The sequence below is a fragment of the Chiroxiphia lanceolata genome, chromosome 12 (assembly GCF_009829145.1).
Source record: "Chiroxiphia lanceolata isolate bChiLan1 chromosome 12, bChiLan1.pri, whole genome shotgun sequence".
Classification (NCBI taxonomy): domain Eukaryota; kingdom Metazoa; phylum Chordata; class Aves; order Passeriformes; family Pipridae; genus Chiroxiphia; species Chiroxiphia lanceolata.
In genome coordinates, this window is record NC_045648.1 from 20,835,879 (window position 1) to 20,859,133 (window position 23,255).

Genomic DNA, 23,255 nt, shown 5'->3' on the forward strand with positions numbered 1-23,255 from the left:
AAACCTTGTCAAAAATAACTCATTTCCCTTGCACTTTTCACAGGATGGAACAGCCTTTCTTACATTAGCAGTATATTACAGAAAAGCTGTGTCAATTCTCCTCTGTTCTGCTTTAAAAATACTCTTTCCAATTCCAGTCACTTGACATAACTAGAGGAATGCTGTAGATGAGTTCAGAGATGAACATGGACAGTAAAGAAGGCAATTATTTTACTTAGTTATACATCTATGTCAGACAGAGCAGAATTGCAGTGGTAACATTACAATGTTGAAAGAAACAATCAATTTTATTTTACAATCCTGTCCATCTGAAAGCACTTATTCCCTGCATAAGTAGCAGTATATATTTTACAGGAACTTGGTGTTTTCAATAGATTGTAGATTGGGAAAGAGGGGGTGAATTGTACAAAGGAGGGAGTAAGGGGAACATGTTTTTTACTGCTGCTGCACTCTGTGGCTTCGTCAGGTCCCAAGTAAGGTCATAATAAATGTGCTGGGGATAATAGCCTTTACTTCAGACTAGGCAGATAATTCCATTGCACATTTTATTTTGTGCAGAGATTATCGCATTTCAATAAATGTAGCTTGTCTTATAGGAATCAGATTGGGAACTAAGCCATTTCTCACTGCTGCTGTTCATGGGTTATAGTGTTAATTGATTGTATTTAAGGCTGTTGAGGTGCTGTTTGGATTAGCTGTCCTACACCCAGAATGCCTGGGTAATTCTTCACTCATATGAAGAGGATTTATGATTATTTTGTTATCAAAATGTTTCTTCATTGGGGTTACTTTTTGGCTTTTATGGATGAACTCAGATTTTATTGGAGCTCTAGAGGCTACAGGCAGTGCTTTTTCAGCCCATAGTGCAGTAAGGTGGGTGACAGCCCTACCTTCTCTGTGCCACAGCCACCTCCCAGCAGCTCCATCTTGCAGTGAGGCCTTGGGCTCAGAAGGGGAAAAGACTCAAGTGTTACTCCAGAGCAAAAACCGTCATCACTTTTGGTGAGAATGTTGTTCTGCCTTGGGTGTTTTGTCACTGACTTCAGTGCATTGTTTAAGCTCATCGGATTATTTAATGTAAGCCCTTCATTTGTGCTCAGGTGGGGTGTACCTGGCCCAAGCAGTAACTGCTACCTCCAAGCAAAACCAAAGTATAACCAGAGCTGGAGAGGCTTGGAATTTAGTTCCCCTGGTCAGCCTTGCACAGTGTCCATAGCCCAAGACTCTAAGATAGTCTTCTCTTCCACTATTTTGTCTTTGAGGTTTCCAGATAGTCCATATAGTTGCAGATTTGATAGTGGTGTCAGGTGATAATGTTGTACGAGAATCTACTGGGACACGCGCTTAAAAAAATTATTACATTTTTATATAATTAAGAGATCCGTAGTTCAGGGGTTGTTTCTGTGTTTTCGTATGTTCTACTGCTTTATGAGTTCTTTGTGGACAGAGCATTGCAGTGAATGGTCGTGAATTTTGCTGCTATAAAGCAGTATTATCGGGAAGTCTATGAATAACTAACCCTGCTCCACTTTCACGTGAACAAGCTTGTCATGAGCCGTCCAGCCTTCCATCTTTGTCCGTTCCTGAGTCTCACCTCGCTTGTTTTTTGTTATAAGCACGTGTTTGTCTCATCATTTCTCATCTGTTCTGACATCCATAGCTGTGACATTTGTGTTAATGCTCATCACAAGTTTCACTAGTTCAGTCGTATTTCATTCTGTGAAATCCTACTCGTTGGTTCAAGCTGTAACTGAGCTATGAAAAAAACACAGGATTCTTGGAGCTGCACTTTGTCTCAGTTATGACAATAGCTTTGGCTTCTAAGTAGCATTTGGTTCCTCTCAGATGACAAAATGTGGGTCCCAAGGGGATTTTGACACTTTTTTTTTGGTTCCCCCCTCCCCTTTCTTCAATTTTTTTTTAATTGTGTCACACTGTAATTGTTGCTCACTCCTTTGTGACTTTTGCATTTATAGTTCACTGGGACATTTCAAATCTGGATTTGGTCTGATAGTGACTGTGAGGAATATAGTGACTATATTCTTTGGGTGTTTTGCATGTAGTCTGGCTCAGTTCCTACTCGTGTACAATTTTATATATACTCTAACAGAAAAAAACCTAAAGCATTGCACCTTACAGTGCATTTTGGTATTTCAAAGTTCAGCTCCCACATTTGCTATCCCTGAATTTTACTTCTAATATATGAACGCACTAGTATCTCCATGATATGGCTTGAAAACTTTACAGAATACTACATAAACAATGCAGAAGAAGGCATTGAGAGGAAAAAGTATTTCCTTCATAGTAGTTGAATTAATTAGCTTTTATTAAGGGCGTAGTTTCAAGACCAGTAAGTATCTGGAAAGAAATGATATGTTGTCTTTGTGCTGATTTCATTGACAGAGAAACATTTGAGAAGGATCAGAATATGCATCAGCTCAGAAGTGTAACGTGGTTTATCTTTTTGGTAAGAAATGCTGTTATCTGCATTCAATAAGTGAGCTATCAAACATGCCAAACAAAACTTAGCACTTGGGAAGAGTTGTGTTTACTGTCTATTATTCATACATAAATATAACTGATTACCCAGGTATTAGATTTGCAGTAGTTGAAATAAAACCATAACAACTTGTTATTTTACAAAAATAACCAAGTTGTTCACTATCAGTGAAGCAAGCATATTTTGGAGGTGGGAGCAATAAGGGCGTGGTTTGACAGTGAAGGATGCAAATGAAGCTTTTTTTGGCATGGACTATGCCTCTATATTGTATATGAAAATATTGTTTAAATCAATACAACCAAATTCATGAGTTCTTCCCCCTTGCTTACTCCCTGCAAGTGTGTGGCTCCTGAGTACTGTTGGAAACCAAGGGAATTTTTTTCTGAGACAGTCACAGCGAGGGCAGCACAGAGATGCATATCTTTATCCCTGTCCTTCACAGTGCATTTATATCAAGCCCTGTCACAAAACAAACTCCAAGTGCTGTGAGCCTTCCCATAGTATGAGTGCAGGCACCCATGAAAACTATCTTTTGTCTAGTGGCCTTTTCTCTGAGAATGTAATTTTTTTCACTCATGTGTGTTATTCCTTTGAACTCTGAATGAGCACTTTGGCTGAACTTGACAGAATTATACATTTGGATTTAAATGCCAGCAGTTTCTTCCTCTTACCATGCAGAATTCTGTCACAGGCTTTTCAGACAGTAAGCACAGCAGACAGTGGGCTGTTTGCCCTTAACAACAGAAGTGCACGTTTATTAGGTTTTTAGCCAACTTGGTTAAGGTTTATTTTACATACATTGTGTGGAAGTTACTTTGCTTTTACATGACAGTTCCCCAACCTGCCCTTGGAACATGCTAGTTAATTCCTATTATATTCTATAACTATTATGTTCTTATCATTATATTTTTTTAGAGAGGAAATTGTGTTATCCAAACTACTATTCAGAACATTCTCATTAGAGTGTATCATCCTGACGAGCTTTAGCGTTGCTTAAAACACCCATTCTGAGATGTGTGGTTTTAAAAGTTTTCAAAACTTGTTCTTCATTTGCGATGGCAAATGAGGAAAATGTTATTATTTCTTCTAGAGAGGGTCTTTGATTTCAGTCACCTTAAACTGAACATTTTAACAGCTACAGTTTTGTTCCTTTTGATAGATTCTCATGGCTTGGTTATCTCTGATGAGTCTTGGTTATCTCTGAACTGAGGTGCCAGAGCAGTTATGGTGTTGCCGAAGGGAAATGCTGGCAGGAATGTCTATCAAATTTGTGTTAGTGGAAAAGTCAGCAAAACTTGCATTTGATTTTTAAAAATGCTGTAATTTCTCAGGTGTGCATTTCTGTCATTGCAATTTGAACAAAATACATGGGGGTGATATTTCCGATATTGATTTTTAAGATGCATCCTACCTTCTTGCACAATGGCTGGCCAAGGAGAGCCCACTCAGGAGCAGAGAGGAATTAATTCCTACTTAAATTCCATAGCTATAGAGAACCTGGTCAAAGAAACACACCACACTCCATGTCTGCATTCTATTTTCAGAAGGGAGTTAAGTGCCCAAATCACTTTTTTTTTTTTTTGGTATAGATTTTCTGGCTTATATCTATTTGATAATATTTCTAGCAGTTTGTCCAATAGGTCGACCTTTCCCAGCTCACGGAATACTCTGTATTCTAGATAGAAGAGGCACCCATAAAGGCCTCTATATATGAAATCTGCTTTTCATTGGAAAAAGAAACATTTGTGAACTTCATTGTATGTCCTCCATTTCTATGCTCAGTTTTCAAGAATGGTGGGCTGGGGCTTTGGGACAGTGCCTTTGCTAGAACAGGGTATGAGAGAACTTCTGCAACAGCTGGAACTTAAGCTTGATGTGATTTCAGAGGTCAGAACTAGCAACATGAGTTTGAAAGCACAGAAAAAGAAATTCATGCATCTGTGGAGTACTCCTGTGATATACCCTGAATCAGAGTCTGTTGAATACACTGATAAAGTCTGTCATTAACTTGAGTGAACTTTGGATGAAGGCTTCAAGGAAAAAATTCCCTAAATGAAGGAATGCTCTGTTTTTCCATTATTAATGGCTTGCTGTACCCCCCGATGGGCTTAGTTGCTTATTTTCTTTGATTTTGTGCTCTCTTACTGGTGTCTTGCTTTCTTCAAAAACCTACTCTTTCCTCAGACAGAAATGAAGGCAAAAGTTGTTTGGCATTGTAGTTTTCCTGCGGAAGGTCTAATTCTTCCATACCCTGTTGCTGTTTCTCATGAAGTCAGCAGGAGCTTTGTCTCATTAGGGAGATCAGGGTCTGGTTCTAAATCAAAGCTGTTTCAGCTGCATGCTTCGGCATTTAGGGTAGGACAGAAGTTGAAGTGATGGCTGTGAAATATTTCCTTGCCAGCCATAAGCAGGGATGTGTCCAGTGCACTGAGATTCAGTGTTCAGATACAGGAGCAGTGAAGTGAGCTCAGTCTGGCAGGCTCTGTGTCAGCACAGCACAGTGCCAGGTACTCAGGCTGCCTTTGGTTCTAGAGAGCAGGATCCTCAGGTGTGATTCCATGTCACCCTTACCTGTTGCACTGTGACAATTATATTGGCACCTGGCTCAGCAAGCCAAGGCAAACCTTTCGAAGTTAGAGCAGGGCGAAGAGCTACCTGCAACACACAGGGTCCTTTGCTATCAGTGGTTTTAAAGTTTGAGAAGATGCAAAAAGAAGCTCTTTTCAGCAAAGGAATTAATTATATTGACAAAAGCAGCAGGGTATAAAAATGCATGTGATATGTAAAGTTACAAAATTAATGGCTTATTTACAACTTCAGCTGTTTTAGTGCAGCGTTTTGCCCAACTTCAAATTGTTCTAAAAAGGATTAGATATAATTAATGCTGTATGACCTCCTTTTTTCTTCTTTTCAAAGAATGTAGAGCTGTACATCTAATGAGGACCCTTGAAAGGACTATTATGTCCAATTGTCTCAATTATGCAAATAGCATTGATATTTTAGCAGAAGGGAGGGGATACTTCAAATTAAAAGTTTCAGCTCCTGCTTTAGCCTTTCTGCAGTGCCGGCATTTTTACAGCAAGTACATCCACTGTTTGAAGAGGGGAAAGGAGGTTTCACAAATTGGAGATTTGCGCACTATCAAAGTAGATTTGTTGTGCCTTGTTCCACCATGAGATGAAAATACCCTCTGGGCAGGGAGATGGGTCATGAGACTTCTAAAGGATTACCTTCAAAGGGAGTCATGAGATTGGTTTGAACAAAGAAGCTGCTCACATGCTTATCATATGAGATTCTCTTCTTAAAGTGGTGGAAACCCATCTCCTTGGGAATTCTCATGAACTTCAGAGAGACTGGAAGTCCTAACAGTAAGATGAATGAGAAGTCTGAACAATAAACAGAAAGATGGGACAGGAGCGCAGAGTTAAATGCAGTTTATTTACTCTAGATGTAACTCATCCTTCCAAACTCTGAAACACTTCCAGGGACAAGCAGGTAGGACATGATTTTAAATGATTTTTCATTTCATTCCCGATTGTCTTCTACTTTGCTACCTTTTGTACCAGTGATATGTACAACTGAAATGTGCACTGAAGAGCCGTGTGGTGACCTACAATTAACTGGAGAAAGATAGTTAGTTGAAATGACAGTGTTCTGGTTAGACTACTTCCTAGATTTCTCATTTATTTTGAATAACATGAAACCTGAAGTACCAATTGCAAGAAGACGAAATGAGTTTTCAGGTCCAGAAAAGGTGTCTCAAAATACTTCAAAACAGAGAGTTGCTGGGGTAGGACAGTAATAAGATGTTGAAATGCTGGCAAACAGAGATCACGTATCTTACATATTTCAGTGTTTTGAATGTGAATTTAGAGTTCCTTCTGCAGGAACAGGGATGGAGTTCTGGGGTTTTCTTTGTTTTGTAGGTTGGGACTTTTCTTTTTTTGGGAGTTTCAGTTTTCAAAATTAGCCAGTAACACTTTCTGGAGTTCACTTTGACAACAAGCTTCTTTCTGTGTGTGTTTGTTTCCAGTTGAGTTTATCTAGGTCTGATGGTAGATCAGGTATTATGGAAGTCTAAGATCAGAAAAGGGCACCATTTATGGTGGTTTTCCTTACCTCAGTGAGAGTTGGCAGTACAGGGGGATTCCCAGTGGAAAACTGTTGATAAACATCAGCAGCCCCCTCACATTTGGATCAGCAATGCTCCTGTTTTAGATTGAAGTAATGCATTTCTGCCAGCAAGCACACTGGGCTTGAGGTGAGAAGTGTACGAACTCCTTCACCAAGACCCAAACAATGTGTGATCTCCGAGTATTCACGTACAATCCTCAAGTCATTGAGGAGCCAAGGAAGCTCAGTTTTGGCCCTTGTTACCCCCTTGCTCTTCAAATCACAGCCCCAAAGAATGGTGCTGGCATCCACTCTTGAGTCATTCCTGCCCCTTCTGCTGTGGGTCTGGAGCAGGCACGCACCAGAAGCTTCCAGGGTACATATCCATGTGTTCCCCCACTGAGCAGAGACATGAACACAGCTTCTGCCCTGTTCAAAGTCTCCTTTAACTCCCCGAATTCAGGCTTTAAAATGTTTCTTTCCCATTTTTGATAATACATTAAATCCAGAAAACTGAAACCTTTACCATAATTTTCCCCCACTATTACATTAATTCAGATCATAGGTAGACTGCAGCTAACATTTTAAAGAGAAGCAACAATGGGTTGCACAGCATGAAAAAACAAGTCCAGGAACATCAATGGAGATACTGGTCCTATGGCACCTGTTAATTCTCTTTGCTCCCCACTCAGGGGTTTTAAATGCATAAGGACTGAAAAAAGGATTGACCAAATTTTCTGGAAACTGTTTTATCTATAAACTCTCTGAAATCTCCCATTGCCTTTGCCCTTTGTAATTATTTCAGTCCTGAAGTGTTCATGTTTTCAGAAATTTTCCAATGAATGTTGGCAACTGTCAGGTATACATAGTACAGTATTTTAAACATACATATTTGGACTCTGTGGGAAATAATATAATCCCTGAATTTCAATACTTTCATAAGGATTTCTGAAAGATTATGAGGAATAATTTTGTACAAACCCTGCAGCCCAAGAGTTAAAGTAGCTGGAAATTCTTTCTTGAAAATGGCAGAAAGCGGCAAGAATAAAATGCAGTTGATTGTGGCATATTCTATTAAAGGTGTTCAGTCTTAGCTAATGTCTGGAAAATAATTGCTCTGTCAAGGATAAAATTGGCCACAGAAAGTTGCTAATTTTTAACAGGTCAAACCATTATCAGAATTCTACCTGGAGAATCTTGCTTTCCGGAAAACTCTGTACAGCAAACTAATGTTCATTTCTGAAGGGACAGATTGGCAAACTAGTGTATTACGTATGTATTTGCAAAAAGAGCATATTCACAGAATGCAGAAGAGAAGATTCAATATTTATGGTATCTTTTCTCAAAATATATATTTGTTCAGCATCTCCAGATTTTAAAGACTTCAGAGATATGCATATATTCTTTATATTATGAATATAAAAATGTTACTTTGCAGTAATTTTAAAGTGTGTTTTATTAACATGACTATCAGTATGCCTTAAGTAGTGTCTTTCTGTCACCATATTTTGAAAATGTCAGTACAATAAATTCTCCAAGCCTACCTGTTCGGGGAACTCTGCACTTCAATTAGTACTAATTACAACTGTACATTTAAAAGAAATTCTCATAGATGAATAATATTTCTCACAACATGTAGTCATTCTCTGCAGATATTTTTCATTCACGGTTTGCCCCATTTCTTAAAGAAAAAGGTCTCAAACCGTACTATTACATCATTTATGAAAAATCAGCATGTTTAGCTGACTGGTCAGAAGTTGTATAGAAGTTATCTCTGAAAGAGTAACTTGTAACTTCTTGTATCAAAGAAGTGCTTATACTTTTAAACCCTTTTCCAAGTGGCACATTTTTGATCATTCATGTTCTAATAGTCATTATTCTTAATAATGTGGACTTGAATGACACAGATCTCTCTGATAGAGGTAATAGTCCAATTCAATGCCTTTTGCATCTGCTTCACTAAGTGCAGGCTGGTCTTTGTTTTTAGGCATGATGAACACCTATTGACACAATTTTCTAAATCACAAATAACCAGGAGAATTAAACATGTGGGTAGTTTTAGTTAGAACTATTCATAGGCTTAGCTTTCTAATGAGGGGAGTACCTTGTCACGTTGATTAAGATTTCATAAGTGTTGATGGATTGCACAAAGGAAGACTGGCTGTTGAGGGTGTGGAATCCAAGGGCTTTTCATTATAATAGCATATTTCTATTTCAGGTCAGAATAGCCTGTAGTAGTTTAGAATACTTTGAGAGAAATGTTCCACATGCAAATAACCTGGAGGCACCTTGACTTCCTTCAAAACCAGTGTCTTTACTTTAACCAAGACAGGTAACTGCTACAGTACAAAACCCATTCCTGAGCCTTGTCAGAGCTAGCTACCAGGGTCATCTTAAACCTTCAAATAAGAATTATCAACAAGGTATGTTATAGAAGAAACTAGTAATTACCAGACTACTTTGACTGGCATAATGTTGGAGTCTGTTTAGTGCCTCTCTCTCCCTGCTCATCCATTGTGCTGTACCAGACCTCTTGAGAGTGGTCCCTTGCAGGCAGATGTGGCTCCAATACCCATGGATAAATTTGCTCACCACTTCCCATCCCAGCATCTTGGTTTGTGTGTGTTGTAGCTCTGCCATTCATCAAAATCTGGGAGTAAAACTGGCTATAGGCTGAGGGCTCTTTGGGGAGAGAAGTCCAAAGGCTCAGTATGGGTATCTCTTTGTGTTCCCCATCTCCCAAGCATCCAGCACCAGAGGGCTAAAGGCAAGAAGAGGATTTGGCAGATTGTTAACAGAACTGGCATGGGTAACAAATGGAGATGAACAATACCATGTCTGCCCCGAAATCTGATACAGTAAGGGACAAGGAAAAGTGTGGCAGGAATGGCTTTTGCTACCTTAAAATGTGGTAGATGTGGTGAGTAACCTCGTCATTGTCTTTGTGCATTACATGCAGAAAAAAAAATTCAGTATTGCAAAAGTACACAAGGTACATTCTCCACAGGGAAGGCCTGAGCCTGGCTGTGCTGTCCTAACTGAGCCCAGCTGTGCTGTCCTAACTGAGCCAGGCTATGCTGTCCTAACTGAGCAAGGCTGTGCTGTCCTACCTGAGCCAGGCTGTCCTAACTGAGCCAGGCTGTGCCATGCTGAGCCAGACTGTCCTAACTGAGCCAGGCTGTGACATGCTAACTGAGCCAGGCTGTCCTAACTGAGCCAGGCTGTACTGTCCTAACTGAGCCAGGCCATGCCGTGCTAACCTCTAGTGGCTCTGTAAGATGCTTTATTTTAGCTGCAATAGCTGTGCAGTTACAGCACTGCTGAGCTGTGCTCAGGCAGCTGTGCCTGCCTCTCAGGAGGGTGTCTGAGCTCATCCAACACACTGCACTGATGTGGCTCCATGGCTGGAGCTGGAGCTGGGCACATCCACCATTTCGGAGTGAGCTGGTCTCTCTGGGTTGACGCTGTAGCTGTTTTTCACACTGTAAAGCCTCTGGGGAAGAGCCGTGTGTGTCCGAGAGATGCAGCAGAACTATCTTAACTTCGAAAAGAGAGCTTGTTACTTTCTTACTTGTCTGCTTTGTGGGCTGTGTCCCTCAGTTAATGAATGTGGAGAGAAAAAGGAGTAATGTTTTTGTTTCGGCGGGTGTTTGCTGCGTGCCTTGCTGGGAACACAGGTAATGAGGGCATAGAAGCTCATTCCAGCCCTCTGTGCAGCATGGCACCACTGACTGGTTTCCACAGCACCAGCAGGAGGGATTTCTGGGCTCAGTTTGAAGTAACAACATTGCTCACTGACACTGCCATCCTGGTGTGCCTCAGGCTCCACCACAGAGCAAATGGCTCCCTGACAAGGTGGCTACAAGAGCACGGGTTCAGATTGAACCATATGAAAAATACTGTGGGGTGAGAAGAGGAATTGTCTCGAGCAAATAGTATTTTATTTGAAAGAATCTTGCAACTGTTACAAATCCCTTCTTGATGCTGTGCTTACTAGCAAACAGTATAAGAGATCTTCTTTCTATTGTGTATTGCTTGGTACTTCATATTTTAATAATTGCAAAAGCTATTCGTGGTTGTACAAGTAGCTTCTTGATAGAACTCATGCAAACTAGAGTTGTGGAAATTTAGTATAAATTTGCAGGCTGTCACTGTGTCCTGTAACTGGGGACGTTGCTTATGGCTCTGGCTTCTTAGTGGCATAACACAAATTTAAAATAGTGTTATGATTTGATGCCATTTGTATTTTTAGCCATGAACAACTTTTCAGTAGAATCTTACCAGTTCATGAGTGTCTGCAAAATTGGCTATTAACATCCATCACATAGGCTGGCGTATTTTTCTCCAGGCAAGATCTCTGTTATTGGGAGGACAGTCATTCTGGGTAGCAGTAATAATCTGAAAGGTTAATTAGCTGGGCGCTTGGAAAAATTGTTCCTTCAAAGTGAAGAGAATGATGGATAGTGTAATTGGGATGTTGCATTTAAAGGCAGCGCAAAATAGAAATCTTTCTAATGTCAATATTCAGATAACAGAGAATCTGCAAATATAACTATTTATTTTTTCTCCTAGTAGTTTATTGTTATTTATTTTCTCTCAAGTGAGAGCAAGTGAATGTGGTTACCTCCATGGCATTGTGCACACATCGTGCACATGCTCTCAAGATGAATTTCATTCCACATCCAGATTCCTTCTTTCTCTCACTATCTCATCAAAGCAAACATCTCTCTTCTCAAATCTGGCATAAATATCCCATTTTAATTCTGTAGAGCATTCTAATTAAATAATTGGGCAACACAGCTGAGATTTGATTTCCCTGCTAATACCACCTGCAGCATCCTACAAACCATGGGAGGATTACCATGAAGAGTTGGTCAGATGGTATTAACAGGGCTATAGCTGAATGTTTCCAAAAATGGCAATAATCAATTCCCATCTTAACAAGATGTTGGTGAAAGTAATTTGTATTAGTCCACAGATGTGATCTCTGCTGCCCAGCCAACTCCAATTTTGTATTATTTTGTGCTTGATTTAGCCTGAACAGCTTTGCCGAACCCTGTATTATGCATGACATGCATTTGCTTGGTCCCCTGCCTGCTCCCCCGGTGCATTTGTGTGCCAGGCACTGTCTGCTATGTCCGCCCCTGTCCCTGGCTCCGTGCACCGGGCCCTGCTGTTCCCATTCCCGGTGTGCTGAGCAGCTGTGCCTGCCCCAGGCCCAGCCTGGCTGTGGAGCCTGTGCCCTGTGCCCCAGGGTCAGCAGGCTGTGACAGCACAGGGCTGGGGCCTCGTCCCACCCTGTGACCGAGCCGGACCATCCAGCCAGGACACGAGTCCTGTCCCGGGAGCATCGCTGGGGACCGGGGCTGCTCACAGGGCTGACTGCTGGGCTGGGGGCTGGCTAAGTGCAGGCTCTGGATATGCACAGTGACACGGCTGTCTCTCATCCCTGCCCCCCTCTCATCCCCATGTTCTTTCACTCCTTTTGGTGGTGTTTTTGTCATTAATGCTTCTCCACAATCACTGCTGTGCTATCCTGCAGAGTTATTTGTCAACTGAAAGTCACAGCTTCTGGTGACACAGTGTCATGTAAGAGTTTGTAGCATGACATTTCCAGTGGCTTTCTTCTCTTGTGTCAATTCCTACCTTGGATTTCCACCCAGATGCATTTGTTGGTCCATACTCACCCCTTGCTCTTGCGTAAAGCTGCAGTGAGACAGGGCTGCAGGCTTTGTTTTGGTACAGCCTGAAATTTGGCCCAGTACTTGTTCATTGAATGGTAGGTTATATATGAAATGAAATACATAAAATGTCATGCTAATTTAGTGGCAGACTGGAATTGTCTGTGTGTGGTGGTGAGAGGAAATTCTCTTCAGTTGCTGCCTGGCTGCAGCCCTGGATATGCAGTTTCTCAGCAAACAGTGTCATTCATTTGCCATAGTCAAAGGATAACTGGTCTTAGTAGAACTAATTCTTGTGTTTATTAGTGCCTATATTAGCAAGGGGACTAGTGCTTTAGGGTCTTAATTTTGTTATCCCATGCTTTACAAGCCAGCAATACTGATTTCCATTCCTTTCTGCAGGAGGAGACCTTTTTAAAGCTAAAGACAGCAAGCAAATCCATAATGTAGATTAATATAAATCCAGTATTAATTTACACTTTTTCTTGGCAACATATTCATTTTCAGGCTGAAGTATAAGAATTAACAGTGATGTGGTTTTGTTTTGTTTTTACCAAAATTTATGAGACCTGTTGTTGGTTTACATAAAGGAGAAAAAATAAACCACTGAACATCTGAATTATTTTTTTTCAAAACTAGATTCTAACTAATACATTCAGGATTTGCAATAAAAAGCAAGTTTGAACTTCCCCACTATCAAAAAGTTGGGATCTCCTTTTTCTGCTTTTCTTAGCGGTGAATGGAAAACTCCCACTGGCTGTTGGTCTGAAAACTGTAGCTCATCTGTTATAGCCCTTTAACAGTTTATCCATTCCAAGGCTGTTAAAAAGTGCTTATTTTTTTCCAAACTCACCATAGACAGTATGTGTACTTATATTTTTCCTTAAGAAATCAAGTACATTTCAGTGCAGAGAAGTGTACAGAACGTGTACAAAGTAAGTAAAGAAAGTGCCCGTTTTCTGACAGTAAATGTTTCTGCTCAAGTATTTGCACTGGATTATAATGAAGCTTTGGTTAAGCAGATTAAATAGACAAAAGCAGTGAAACTTCAAAGGCTGACCAAATGTGCTGAGGTTTTTATTTCCCAAGTCTGTAATGCCTGCTTTTGCCTTCCTCTCATTAGCACAGAAAAATAAGCCAGTAGAGCACAATGTGTTGTCCCTCTGTAGTGCCTGCAGTGCCTGATTTCTAACGGGGTTTTAGGGTGAGTATGGAAGGTCTTTTTCAATGTAGCAGTAGATAATGGATCTTCTGTGAGAGGGGTTTTAAGAACAACTGAACAGCTGAGAGATCAGCTGTATTGTAGACCTCATTTTAGATTCCAAGAAGCAACCAAACACAGATATTAAGTCTGTGACTTAATCCAATGGTTAATTAACTGTTTTTACATGAAGCACTCAAAATAGCAAAGGAAAGTCTGTGTTTTGTGCTGTGAGGAATAAGGTGAAGCAGTATTCAATGGCATGTGTAAAAATTTTTTGGATATTTCTAGATTGCATTTTCCAGTGTTCCCTATAGAACAGTTAAATGTGCAGCATCTGTTATCATTTTTATTTTGAAGAGTATTTCCTGTACTATGGGATTGATTTGGACTTTTGTGTCACATAGTCAAGAAGTTATCACCGAAGTCAAAAGTTTTAATCGAGGGGAAAATGGATATATTTAAAATATGTAAAATAATGACAAAACCTAAATTAATTAAAAATTTAAATATATAATTTTAAAAGTACAGAAATTATGTAAGCTCTGTAACAGTTTCCTGTTAAGCTCATTTTATAATGTTAAAGATGATAAACTAGTATGGTGTATATGAGCAGAAGTAACAACATTGGACACAGCTGTAAAACAGCAGTGAATTTGTACACTGTATGGCTTTTGATTAATTTGGAAAAATTACTGTAATTCCAATAAAATAGACTATTTTTGGCTCTCTGAATATTTTGAACAGCCTGTAAATTAGCAAAATCTGGTTCTGAACAGGTAAATGGCATTTGTTTGATGGAATCACCCACCTCCATGTACCACAGAGCCTCACGGATCTCCCTGTCTGGGGTGTTTTCTCTGATTTTCTAGAACTGGACTCTGATGCTATAGGACAAAAGCATATTCTAAGCTCCATTTTGAATAATACTATTGCTAAAACTTGTCACCTTGTAAAAGCCTTGCCAGAAAGTTTATGAAAAGAACCTTTCTAGTTTCAATTGAAGATGGACCCTGTGGAGTCAAGAGAGGAGAGCTGACCAAATCACACAGGCTTCGGATATTAATTTAATTCTCTCTTCCTTCATATTTCATAATCAATCTCTTTATGCTAAATGCCTGAAATGCATGCCTTGTCATTCTGGAAGCAAGTAAAATTGTAGCTACTTGAAGTTTTGTGTAACAAGTCCTTTCCTCTTCCTCTCTCTGTGGTGCTCTGAGCTCTGAACAGCTCCTTCTGGGATGAAATGAGGTGGTTCTGCCTGGGTACATCAGTCAGTTAAAGTGGAGAGCAGAGGTGCAGGACCTGTCAGACCACTGCCTGTCAGGGGGACTGGCTCAGAGGCACCTGCAAGAGGCAAGTGTTTGTGGACCCACACAGATCGTGGACAGCTTTTTCGTGAAGTAGAAGCTTCATTTGGCAACTTATTTGCAATTACTTGAAGTGAGGGAACTGCAAGTAGTCCCCTATTATTTTAGACATAATGGAGAAAATGAAGAAACCAGACAGGAGCTAACAAGTCAACAAAGAAACTTCAGAGGCAGCTCTTGCCTCACATAAAAAAAGACAACTACAACATGTTCATCATGCCATGCACTGAGCAGCACTGAGGGGGCCAGGCTGGTCTCAAAGCTATTGCCAGGCTGACAGACATCTACATTTAACTTTCTTAAGTCCAAAATCAGCAAGGGTTTTGGTATGTTCTCTAGGAAAGCCCCCCCCCTTTTTTTTAGATTTTTTTTCTTTTTTTTTGAAGGCACCCTGAAAGTTCTTGTGTCACTTTTAGCTTTTGTGTCTGCAAAAATTTAATTTCACTTCCAGAGAGGAAACTAATGCAAAACAAACATTTGCTTGCTACTTGAAAAGACATGAATTCCTAGTTCAAACTCAGAAGAGGCAACTTTTGTCAGCAAGGCAAAGGTATCGGTGTCATCAAATCGTGAGTGGGTTTTAACATTTTTTTGTTTCTTTAAAATTAAAAGTCTGTTTTGAGTTGACTTTATTAAATTCCCCATGAAATGTTGGTTTATTACTGCAGTGGTGATGATACTTTGCCTTGTTAATGGCTGCAGGGACAGAGAAGGTATGGGGTTTGCAAGTAAGGAACTGAGTGAAGCTCTGGCCTGCAGCACTTGCTGCACTCACTCCCTTCAGTGCTCCCAAACCCCACTGCACTTCCAAAGCAGAGGTAAATGCCTTGTGCACATCTGATTTTGTTCCAGTTTGCACATTGCTGCTTTTAAAATGGCTGTGAACTTGGTCTGGTTTCTGGTTTGCAAGCAGTATAAAAGGCCAACACAATTTGGAGGTTGTTTTCTTTCTCCTGTTTCAGAGATACCTGAAGAGTTTGTGCTTTTTCTGTTAAATGTTCTTTCAATTTAAAGAATGGCTCCTTCCAAGATACATCTCTGTCAGAGTAAGATGCCCTGAGAATGACTGGAATTGGATTTACAACAGGAAAAAGTTACTTGAGATTGTTAATTATGCAGAGAAAGTTTCTGGGAAGCAATTTCTACACAAGAAGGATGATTCTAAAGTGTTATTTGGAGTAAATATCTATTTATGTCACAATTTATGCTGATATTTGGTACTACTTTGAGTCCATTTACTGTTTACTATAGTAGGAAGCAGCAGCTGAATTTTGTGGTAGACCTTGAAACTTCAAGACCAGCATCTTTGCGCATGAGGGTTTTTACACACATTTGAGGTTTAAATTTTATACGTCATAGAAAATTCACATCACCTACTTGCTTCATGAGTAGATGTATCTGGTGTTTAAAAGTGATGTAATTAATTTAGTGGCTGAAAACAGAAGGGGAATGTTACCATATCTGCCACACAGAAATATTTCAGTACTTTTATTTCTTTATTTTTTCTCTCTTTTTAGGGTCAAAAGGCTTGGATAGAGAAGACCTTTTCTAAAAGAGAATGCATCTATGTAATTGCCAACAACAAAGACACTAGCAGGTAACATTTGAAATGTTTGCATTGACCAACAGAAAAGGTTAATTCGGAAGGAACTGGACTTTATTTGGATTTAGATGTGTGAAACTGAGACCCAGTTTCCTCACTGCCCTTAAAGGGAGGTGAGAGAGGAACAAAAGCCAAGTCATGCTTGCACTGAAATCTGTGCAGAGCCCTGGGCTGTGTCATACACAGAGGGTGAGGCTGGGCAGCAGGAGAGGCAGCGAATTGTTGGTTCCTAGCTTTGCAAGCCTGAATCCTGAATTCTGAAGGCAAGGGTGTAATAATGTGGTGCCATTCTTCACAGCTGGTATGACATTACCACCAACAGTAATATACAAGGGACTCAAATCCTTAGTGCAAATGTTACTTTTACTGCATGGCTTGGCTACACTGTGGTCCGTCTTGTCTGGATAACTTAACATGGGAGCTGATAACTTAACATGGGAGCTGATAACTTAACATGGGAGCCACGTGTGAGCTGTCACCTCTGAGGAAGAAACAAGTGGTCAGTGTTCCTGTTTGCATTCCTCCTCCTTGCCTGTCCTTAAGCCTAGAACAGCTTTCCAGTGCATAACACAAGTGAAGTGAAATTTTTTATCTCTGCTTGTTAAAAACACCTGAGGACTGGTAATTCTGGCATATGTGTGTATGTGAGAGGTGTTTCTGTGATTCATGTAGAGCAAGGCATGGTCAGAGGAAAATCTAATTTCTGATTTACTGTTTTCTTTTATATTGGAGATACTGTAATCAAAGTCCCTTCACATTTTAACTTACAGGTGCTGCTGTGGCCAGCTCATTACCCAGCATATTCCACCTCCTCCAAGTATAACAGCTAATAAAAATGGAGAAGAAACGAAGCAAGTGGAAGCTCAGCCAGAGAAATGGTCTGTCAGTAAACACACCCAAACATACCCAACTGATGCCTATGGAAACCTTGAATTCCAGGGAGGAGGACATTCCAATAAGGCCATGGTAAGGAGCCCAGGCTACTCTAAGGTATTCATCTGGTATGTTAGCTCAACAGACTGCTGAGTTTTCTTAGCAGTAGAAGTAACAGCAAGTCAAACTTCCATGAAACTTTTGTTTTGCTTCTCTTCTGAACTAAACCAAAATTTAGACTTATTTCTTTGCTCATTTAGTTTCTTATCTCTCTACTGAGACTGCCACTCAAGATAACCCACCTCAAAAACTTGTCCAAAATGTGTGGAAGAGGTAGGTGGGTTCTGTTAGTGGTGGTCTGTTTGTTTTCAAAAGCAGAAATAAGCACAAGCTTATTCCATAGATTTTTTTGATAGAGTAGTAGTTTGAACAGAAATCAGAGTGGTGGAACTAAACTGAGAAGAAGGCAGGTCATTGCTTCAGAGACAGAACCATGTATATCAACAGTGAGTGGGATAAAATGTAACATGAGCCTCGTGTCTTGTGAAGGTCATTGATTCTGTGTGGCTGTCAAACCAGAGGTTATAGGAACAGTACAAAACACCTTCCAGACATTTTAAATAGGTGGCTTCCAACAATGCAGATTTGTAATAAGAGTTTAGGATCACTTGATAGCAGTCAATTTTGCAGGTGAAGAGAGGCAAGTATGTTGATGAAGTGTCATGAATAGTAAATTGTGAAAATTTTCAACCATTTTTTCTAATCATCAGCAGCAGAGAAATGTAATAATGTGTTCCTTGAAAATTATAAAACTTTCTTCAAGATGAAAGGCATCATATAACCATTGTTTGCTCAGTCAGTAGAAATTTCCAGAGCAGGCGGAGTGATAATATTACACATTGCTCTCTGCAGTACATCCGTGTGTCATACGACACTAAACCAGATTCTCTGCTGCATCTCATGGTGAAAGACTGGCAACTGGAACTGCCCAAACTCTTAATCTCTGTCCATGGAGGCCTCCAGAACTTTGAAATGCAACCTAAATTAAAGCAAGTATTTGGAAAAGGTCTGATAAAGGCTGCCATGACCACAGGGGCTTGGATTTTCACTGGTGGTGTTAGTACAGGTAAGCAATTCCCATCACTTTTAGTTTACTTAAGAATTCAGTGATGTTCATTCACTAATCTTTCCCACAGGCAGAAGATTTAAGTCTAACGTGAACAAGTCATTGCCCACTAGACCAAAAAAGGAGCATTGTAATCATTTGTCTTAATCTCCTACCCAGCCTAGACCATAAGATTTTCCTGGGTCAGTATTGGTTTGCATTGCTGGTGTTTCCCCTGAAAAAGAAATTTCAGCCTTGGTTTCAGTAGCAAGAAATCTACCAGTAGTTATAATACACCTTTTTTAGTGCTTGATTATCCTTGTAGTCAGTAAGTCTCCTACTCTGAATTTGCCAAGCTTTAGCTTCTTATGGTTTGTTTTTGTACAAAGATCTTTCTGTTACTAAAAGTGTATTTCCTGATGTTGTGGTTTGTGTCCACTGAATAACACACTTGGAGACAGACAAGGGTACAGATTACACTGTGGCAAGTTAAGTCACTGGGTAAGTCTTTCAAAGACGTCACTGAATTCAGCACAAGGATGTGAAAAGGTAATAGAATTTACACACAACCATAACAAAATAAAAACGTGGGTTTGTCTGCATTGCATGTTCTATCATAGAGATACCAGGTTAGTAGTGAAAGCAACTCAGAAAAACAGGCAGCTCCATGAGAGACAAGGAGAAAATTCTGTTGTTTAGTGATCTCTCAAAAGTGCCAAGAGTGAATTTAATGAATTGCACCCACAGGTGTCATTCGTCACGTGGGAGATGCCTTGAAAGATCATTCCTCCAAATCCAGAGGACGAATATGTGCCATAGGAATTGCACCATGGGGCATTGTAGAAAACAAGGAAGATCTAATAGGAAAAGATGTAAGTCTTTAAGGAAAGAGTTGTTTAACGAAATACACTGTTAATATTTTTGAAGTATTATGTTACTCGGTTTCTAAAGCAGGCTTAAGAGCTAAAATGGAACAATTTCTTGAAAAAAAGTTGTTGTCCAAGTGTATTTCTCAGGTTGTCATCTATGACCTCCATGTAAATACAGAGCTAGTGAGGTTTCATTGCTTTCAGTAGTAAAGACCTCTCTGTGGTGACAGTCTTATGTCCTAACTCCAGGGTGACATATGGAGACTTCTGTGTCATAAGTCATGTAAGGGCCTTTACATGTGCAAGGCTGGCATTTATTATGGATGGGTACTCTGGAGGGGCACATGAATTACTAGGAACTCCAAATGAGAATGTATTTTCTAATGCAGTAAGAGGATTAAGTGACAACACAGTGTGTGAACAAGGAGACTCGTTAATGAGCTTAGGGGAACACGCAGGGGAGTGCACAGATGTGACTGTCATCTCCCAAAGAAGAGAGTGCTGTGAAGAGTTCAGATTAGGACTGCAAAAGCAAGCTGTTTCTAATTCTCCTCTGGTTTTGATTCTAAAGGTTTGGTTGATTTGTTTCCTCATAAGACGTGCTTCTGTTGGGTGGGGTGGGGGATTTTCCCATTGGGTTCTTCGTTCTAACCCAGGTGCGTCTCTGCCTTTGACACGCAGGTAACACGTGTTTACCAAACCATGTCAAACCCTCTGAGTAAGCTCTCTGTGCTCAACAGTTCCCACACCCACTTCATCCTGGCAGACAACGGTACTTTAGGTAAATATGGAGCTGAAGTAAAGTTACGGCGTCAGCTGGAGAAACACATTTCCCTCCAGAAAATAAACACACGTAAGTACAGTGGGACAAACTGTAAACATAACTTCTGAAAGGAAGGGAGGGGAGAAGGGCTTGAAATACTTTGAGATATGGAAATGAAAGGCTTCTTCCAGCTCTTTCTAGAAAAATTAGATCAGGACTGTGTGAGTGAACCAGAACATGTGCTGTCTGACCAGTGGTGAGAGAGCTCACATCCAACAGCACAGGAAAGCCATGAAAGGAGGATTGGATAAAGGGACGGAGAAAAGTTGACAAAAAATGAGGAGGAGCTTCGAAGCAGTAAAAATCTAAGGAAAGGAAAATGCACAGAATTTGTGCACTTCTGGTTAGAATTCATAAGCATCAGTAAACACACAGGATGAACTGATTTTGTGCAGTTCCTGTTTACAGGAATCCTGTGCAGCTCAGTGATTGCTGGTTCCAAATGTTCATGCTAGCATTTTATTTTCTCTTTTAGATGGATTGATTTGTTTCACTTGAAATATCACACTCTAAATTCTTGGATCTCCCAGATAAACTCAGCTGGGATTTCAATTTTTAATTAAGCAATTATCAAGATGATCTCTCATCAGTGCTTTCATATTTAGTTTTATATTTTCATATTTGTATTTATACTTAATATTTGCATGTTTAGTTTTGTGTATTTATTAGATATCTTCCAATTATTATGGCCTCTCTTAAATAACTTTCTAGAACTCTTTTTGCCATTATCTTAAAAAAATGCTCTTAAAAGACATTTTTAATTTTTTGTAGAAAAAAAGGGTTTTTTTAAAAAGATGACGTAAAAAAAAATGGTAACTGTGGTTTTCCAGCAACTTTAAAAAAAACCCCACAACTACCTAATAAAGAATGGCCAAAAAAAAAGTTTATGGTCTTTGAATCCACAGTTCAATTAAGAGCTACTGGAGAATTGACATCAGTTCTACCCATTGCCTTTCTGACTTCTTACACATGCCACTGTAAACCGTGTAGGCCTGTGTAAATAAGAGAAAACAGACATCCAGAATGACAACTGCATTGAACTCTACAGAGCTTTCTAATAGGGCTTAAGTGCTCCTATAACTAGAGCAGAAGAATCAAGTGGAGTGCCAGGTAAAGCCACAAGGTGCAGTTAGAGATGAGCCCAGAGTCCCAGACGTCCTGGGAAGTGTGTAAGGAAGGCTTTGCTCCTACGGGAAGCTCGAGAACCTGAGTGGACCCAGTCCCTGCCCTGGGCCCTGGGTGTGGGTCAGGGTCAGGTGCTGCTGCCCACGGGCTGCAAACACCAGCCTGGGTTCTGCTGCTGGGCTCTGTCTGCTGCAGGAGTGCTGGCAGAGTGTAGGGTTGGAAAAGGGAGCTCTGGCTTGGAAGATAAGGAATTCAGGGCCCAGGGTAAGATGCTGAGTCTCATTTCTTTTAATACCACTGGGGCTGGGGATGTTGGTTCAGATCTAGGTGGTGTTTGATGATCTTTGTCACGAGTTGGGAATACGCACAGAAATCTGTTCTGTGAAGGGCTGCAGTACCCCTACAGTAACAACATGCAGGGAGTTGTTTTGTTTCTTTTTAATCACTTCAAGCACAGGCACCTCTTCTGGAAATCTCAGGAGGAATTACTAAAGATTTCATGGACACACAGGCCGGGCCATACTCTGTGACTCCTCCTTCTCAGAGCTGGGGTACCCTGACAGGAGGATGTCAGGAAGCTTCTGCTGTTACTGTGAATGGTGTTCCTGTTCTTCAGAGAGGAATCAAGGTTGAAAATAACAACACTTTCATGTGTTCTTGGCCATGCAAAAAAAAATGCATCTTTATAAAGTACTGATCATTTTACAGATTAAGAACTGAATTCAAATGCTTATAATAGTGGGATTAGTCAGCTTTCAGGTAATGTTTTGTCCTTCATTTCCCCAAGTTTCTTGTGACCAAGGCTACTGAGACCATGTGACCTGTGGGCTTCCCTTTGTCATCCTATGCCTGGAGATCACAGTGAGGCAGGGACAGCAAAGGGATGCTCAGCTGTCGTCTCTTCCATCGCCAGCCATTTCAGCCTCATGATAAAAACACTCATTTCATATTTTTTATCTTAGGAGTAAGCCTAGGTATATGTCACCTTACTGAAGATTTCCCATAGGTAACCAAGGAAGAGTTCAAGCATCAAAGACAGTAGCTGGGAGCCATCCAAGTAACAGTGAAGCTAATGAAGCAATAGAACATCATGTTATAGCTGCTTTATCTGTACCCAGTATCTGTTGCAAGAGGTTACAAACAATTCATCAGCAGCAACTGAATAAGTTATCAGTATGGAGCTGACACAAAAGCAAGGGAAGAGAGGCATCTTGCTCTTTTCCTTTTGTGGCCACAAAACAGCATATGGATGTTTTTCCTCATATTGGCCATGAAATGGCCATCATTGTTCCTGATGGCTCTGGTTTGAAGTGATGCTCTAATACAGAAATCACATCCACTCATCCACATATCTCAACCTCTTAAACTAAGTTGCAATGACACTTCTTTTTTGTGTGTTTTTTTGTTCTTCTGTTTTTTGCAGGACTGGGGCAAGGTGTTCCTGTAGTTGGACTCATAGTGGAAGGGGGTCCCAACGTGATCTCCATTGTCTTGGAGTGCCTGCGAGAGGAGCCCCCTCTCCCTGTTGTGATCTGTGACGGCAGTGGGCGAGCATCCGACATCCTGTCCTTTGCACACAAGTATTCAGAGGAAGGAGGGTGAGATTTCCAGATCTTCGCCGGAGCTGTGTCTTGCTCAGGAGGGCACTGTAGGACTATATGCCTTGCTCTCACTGAAGTTTCATAAAAACTCACCTGAAGGACAAAAGGCTACTAACCAAGGGCATTCTGCTGCCAGCCAGCTTTTGCTGCCTGTTTGATCTTAGCCCTGGAGTTAATGAGTAGAAGTTGCTACCTCTTGGGATGTGTTTGATGGTCCTGTGCAGTGAGCCTGCTCTTGGTGCAGTGCACTGTCATACAGGCTCCAGCAGTGTCTGCTGCACTGTGCTTGGGGCTGGATTGGGCGTGTTAGAAGCAAGGAATGAGTGGAATAACTCTTTCCCTCAGACCAGGGCTGAGGTTAATTGGTGCATGTGTTTGCCTGATTCCAGTG

General features: G+C 40.6%; 1 protein-coding gene across 1 annotated transcript in view; it reads left to right on the forward strand.

Moving 5' to 3' along the window:
* Positions 1-23,255, forward strand: part of TRPM1 (transient receptor potential cation channel subfamily M member 1) — a 95,860-nt gene that overhangs the window by 40,568 nt on the left and 32,037 nt on the right. Inside the window, exons 6-11 of the mRNA XM_032699737.1 lie at positions 16,383-16,462; positions 17,239-17,434; positions 18,254-18,467; positions 19,194-19,318; positions 19,997-20,168; positions 22,687-22,861. Of these exons, the coding sequence (XP_032555628.1) occupies positions 16,383-16,462; positions 17,239-17,434; positions 18,254-18,467; positions 19,194-19,318; positions 19,997-20,168; positions 22,687-22,861 (962 nt within the window). The remainder of the gene's footprint in view (positions 1-16,382; positions 16,463-17,238; positions 17,435-18,253; positions 18,468-19,193; positions 19,319-19,996; positions 20,169-22,686; positions 22,862-23,255) is intronic.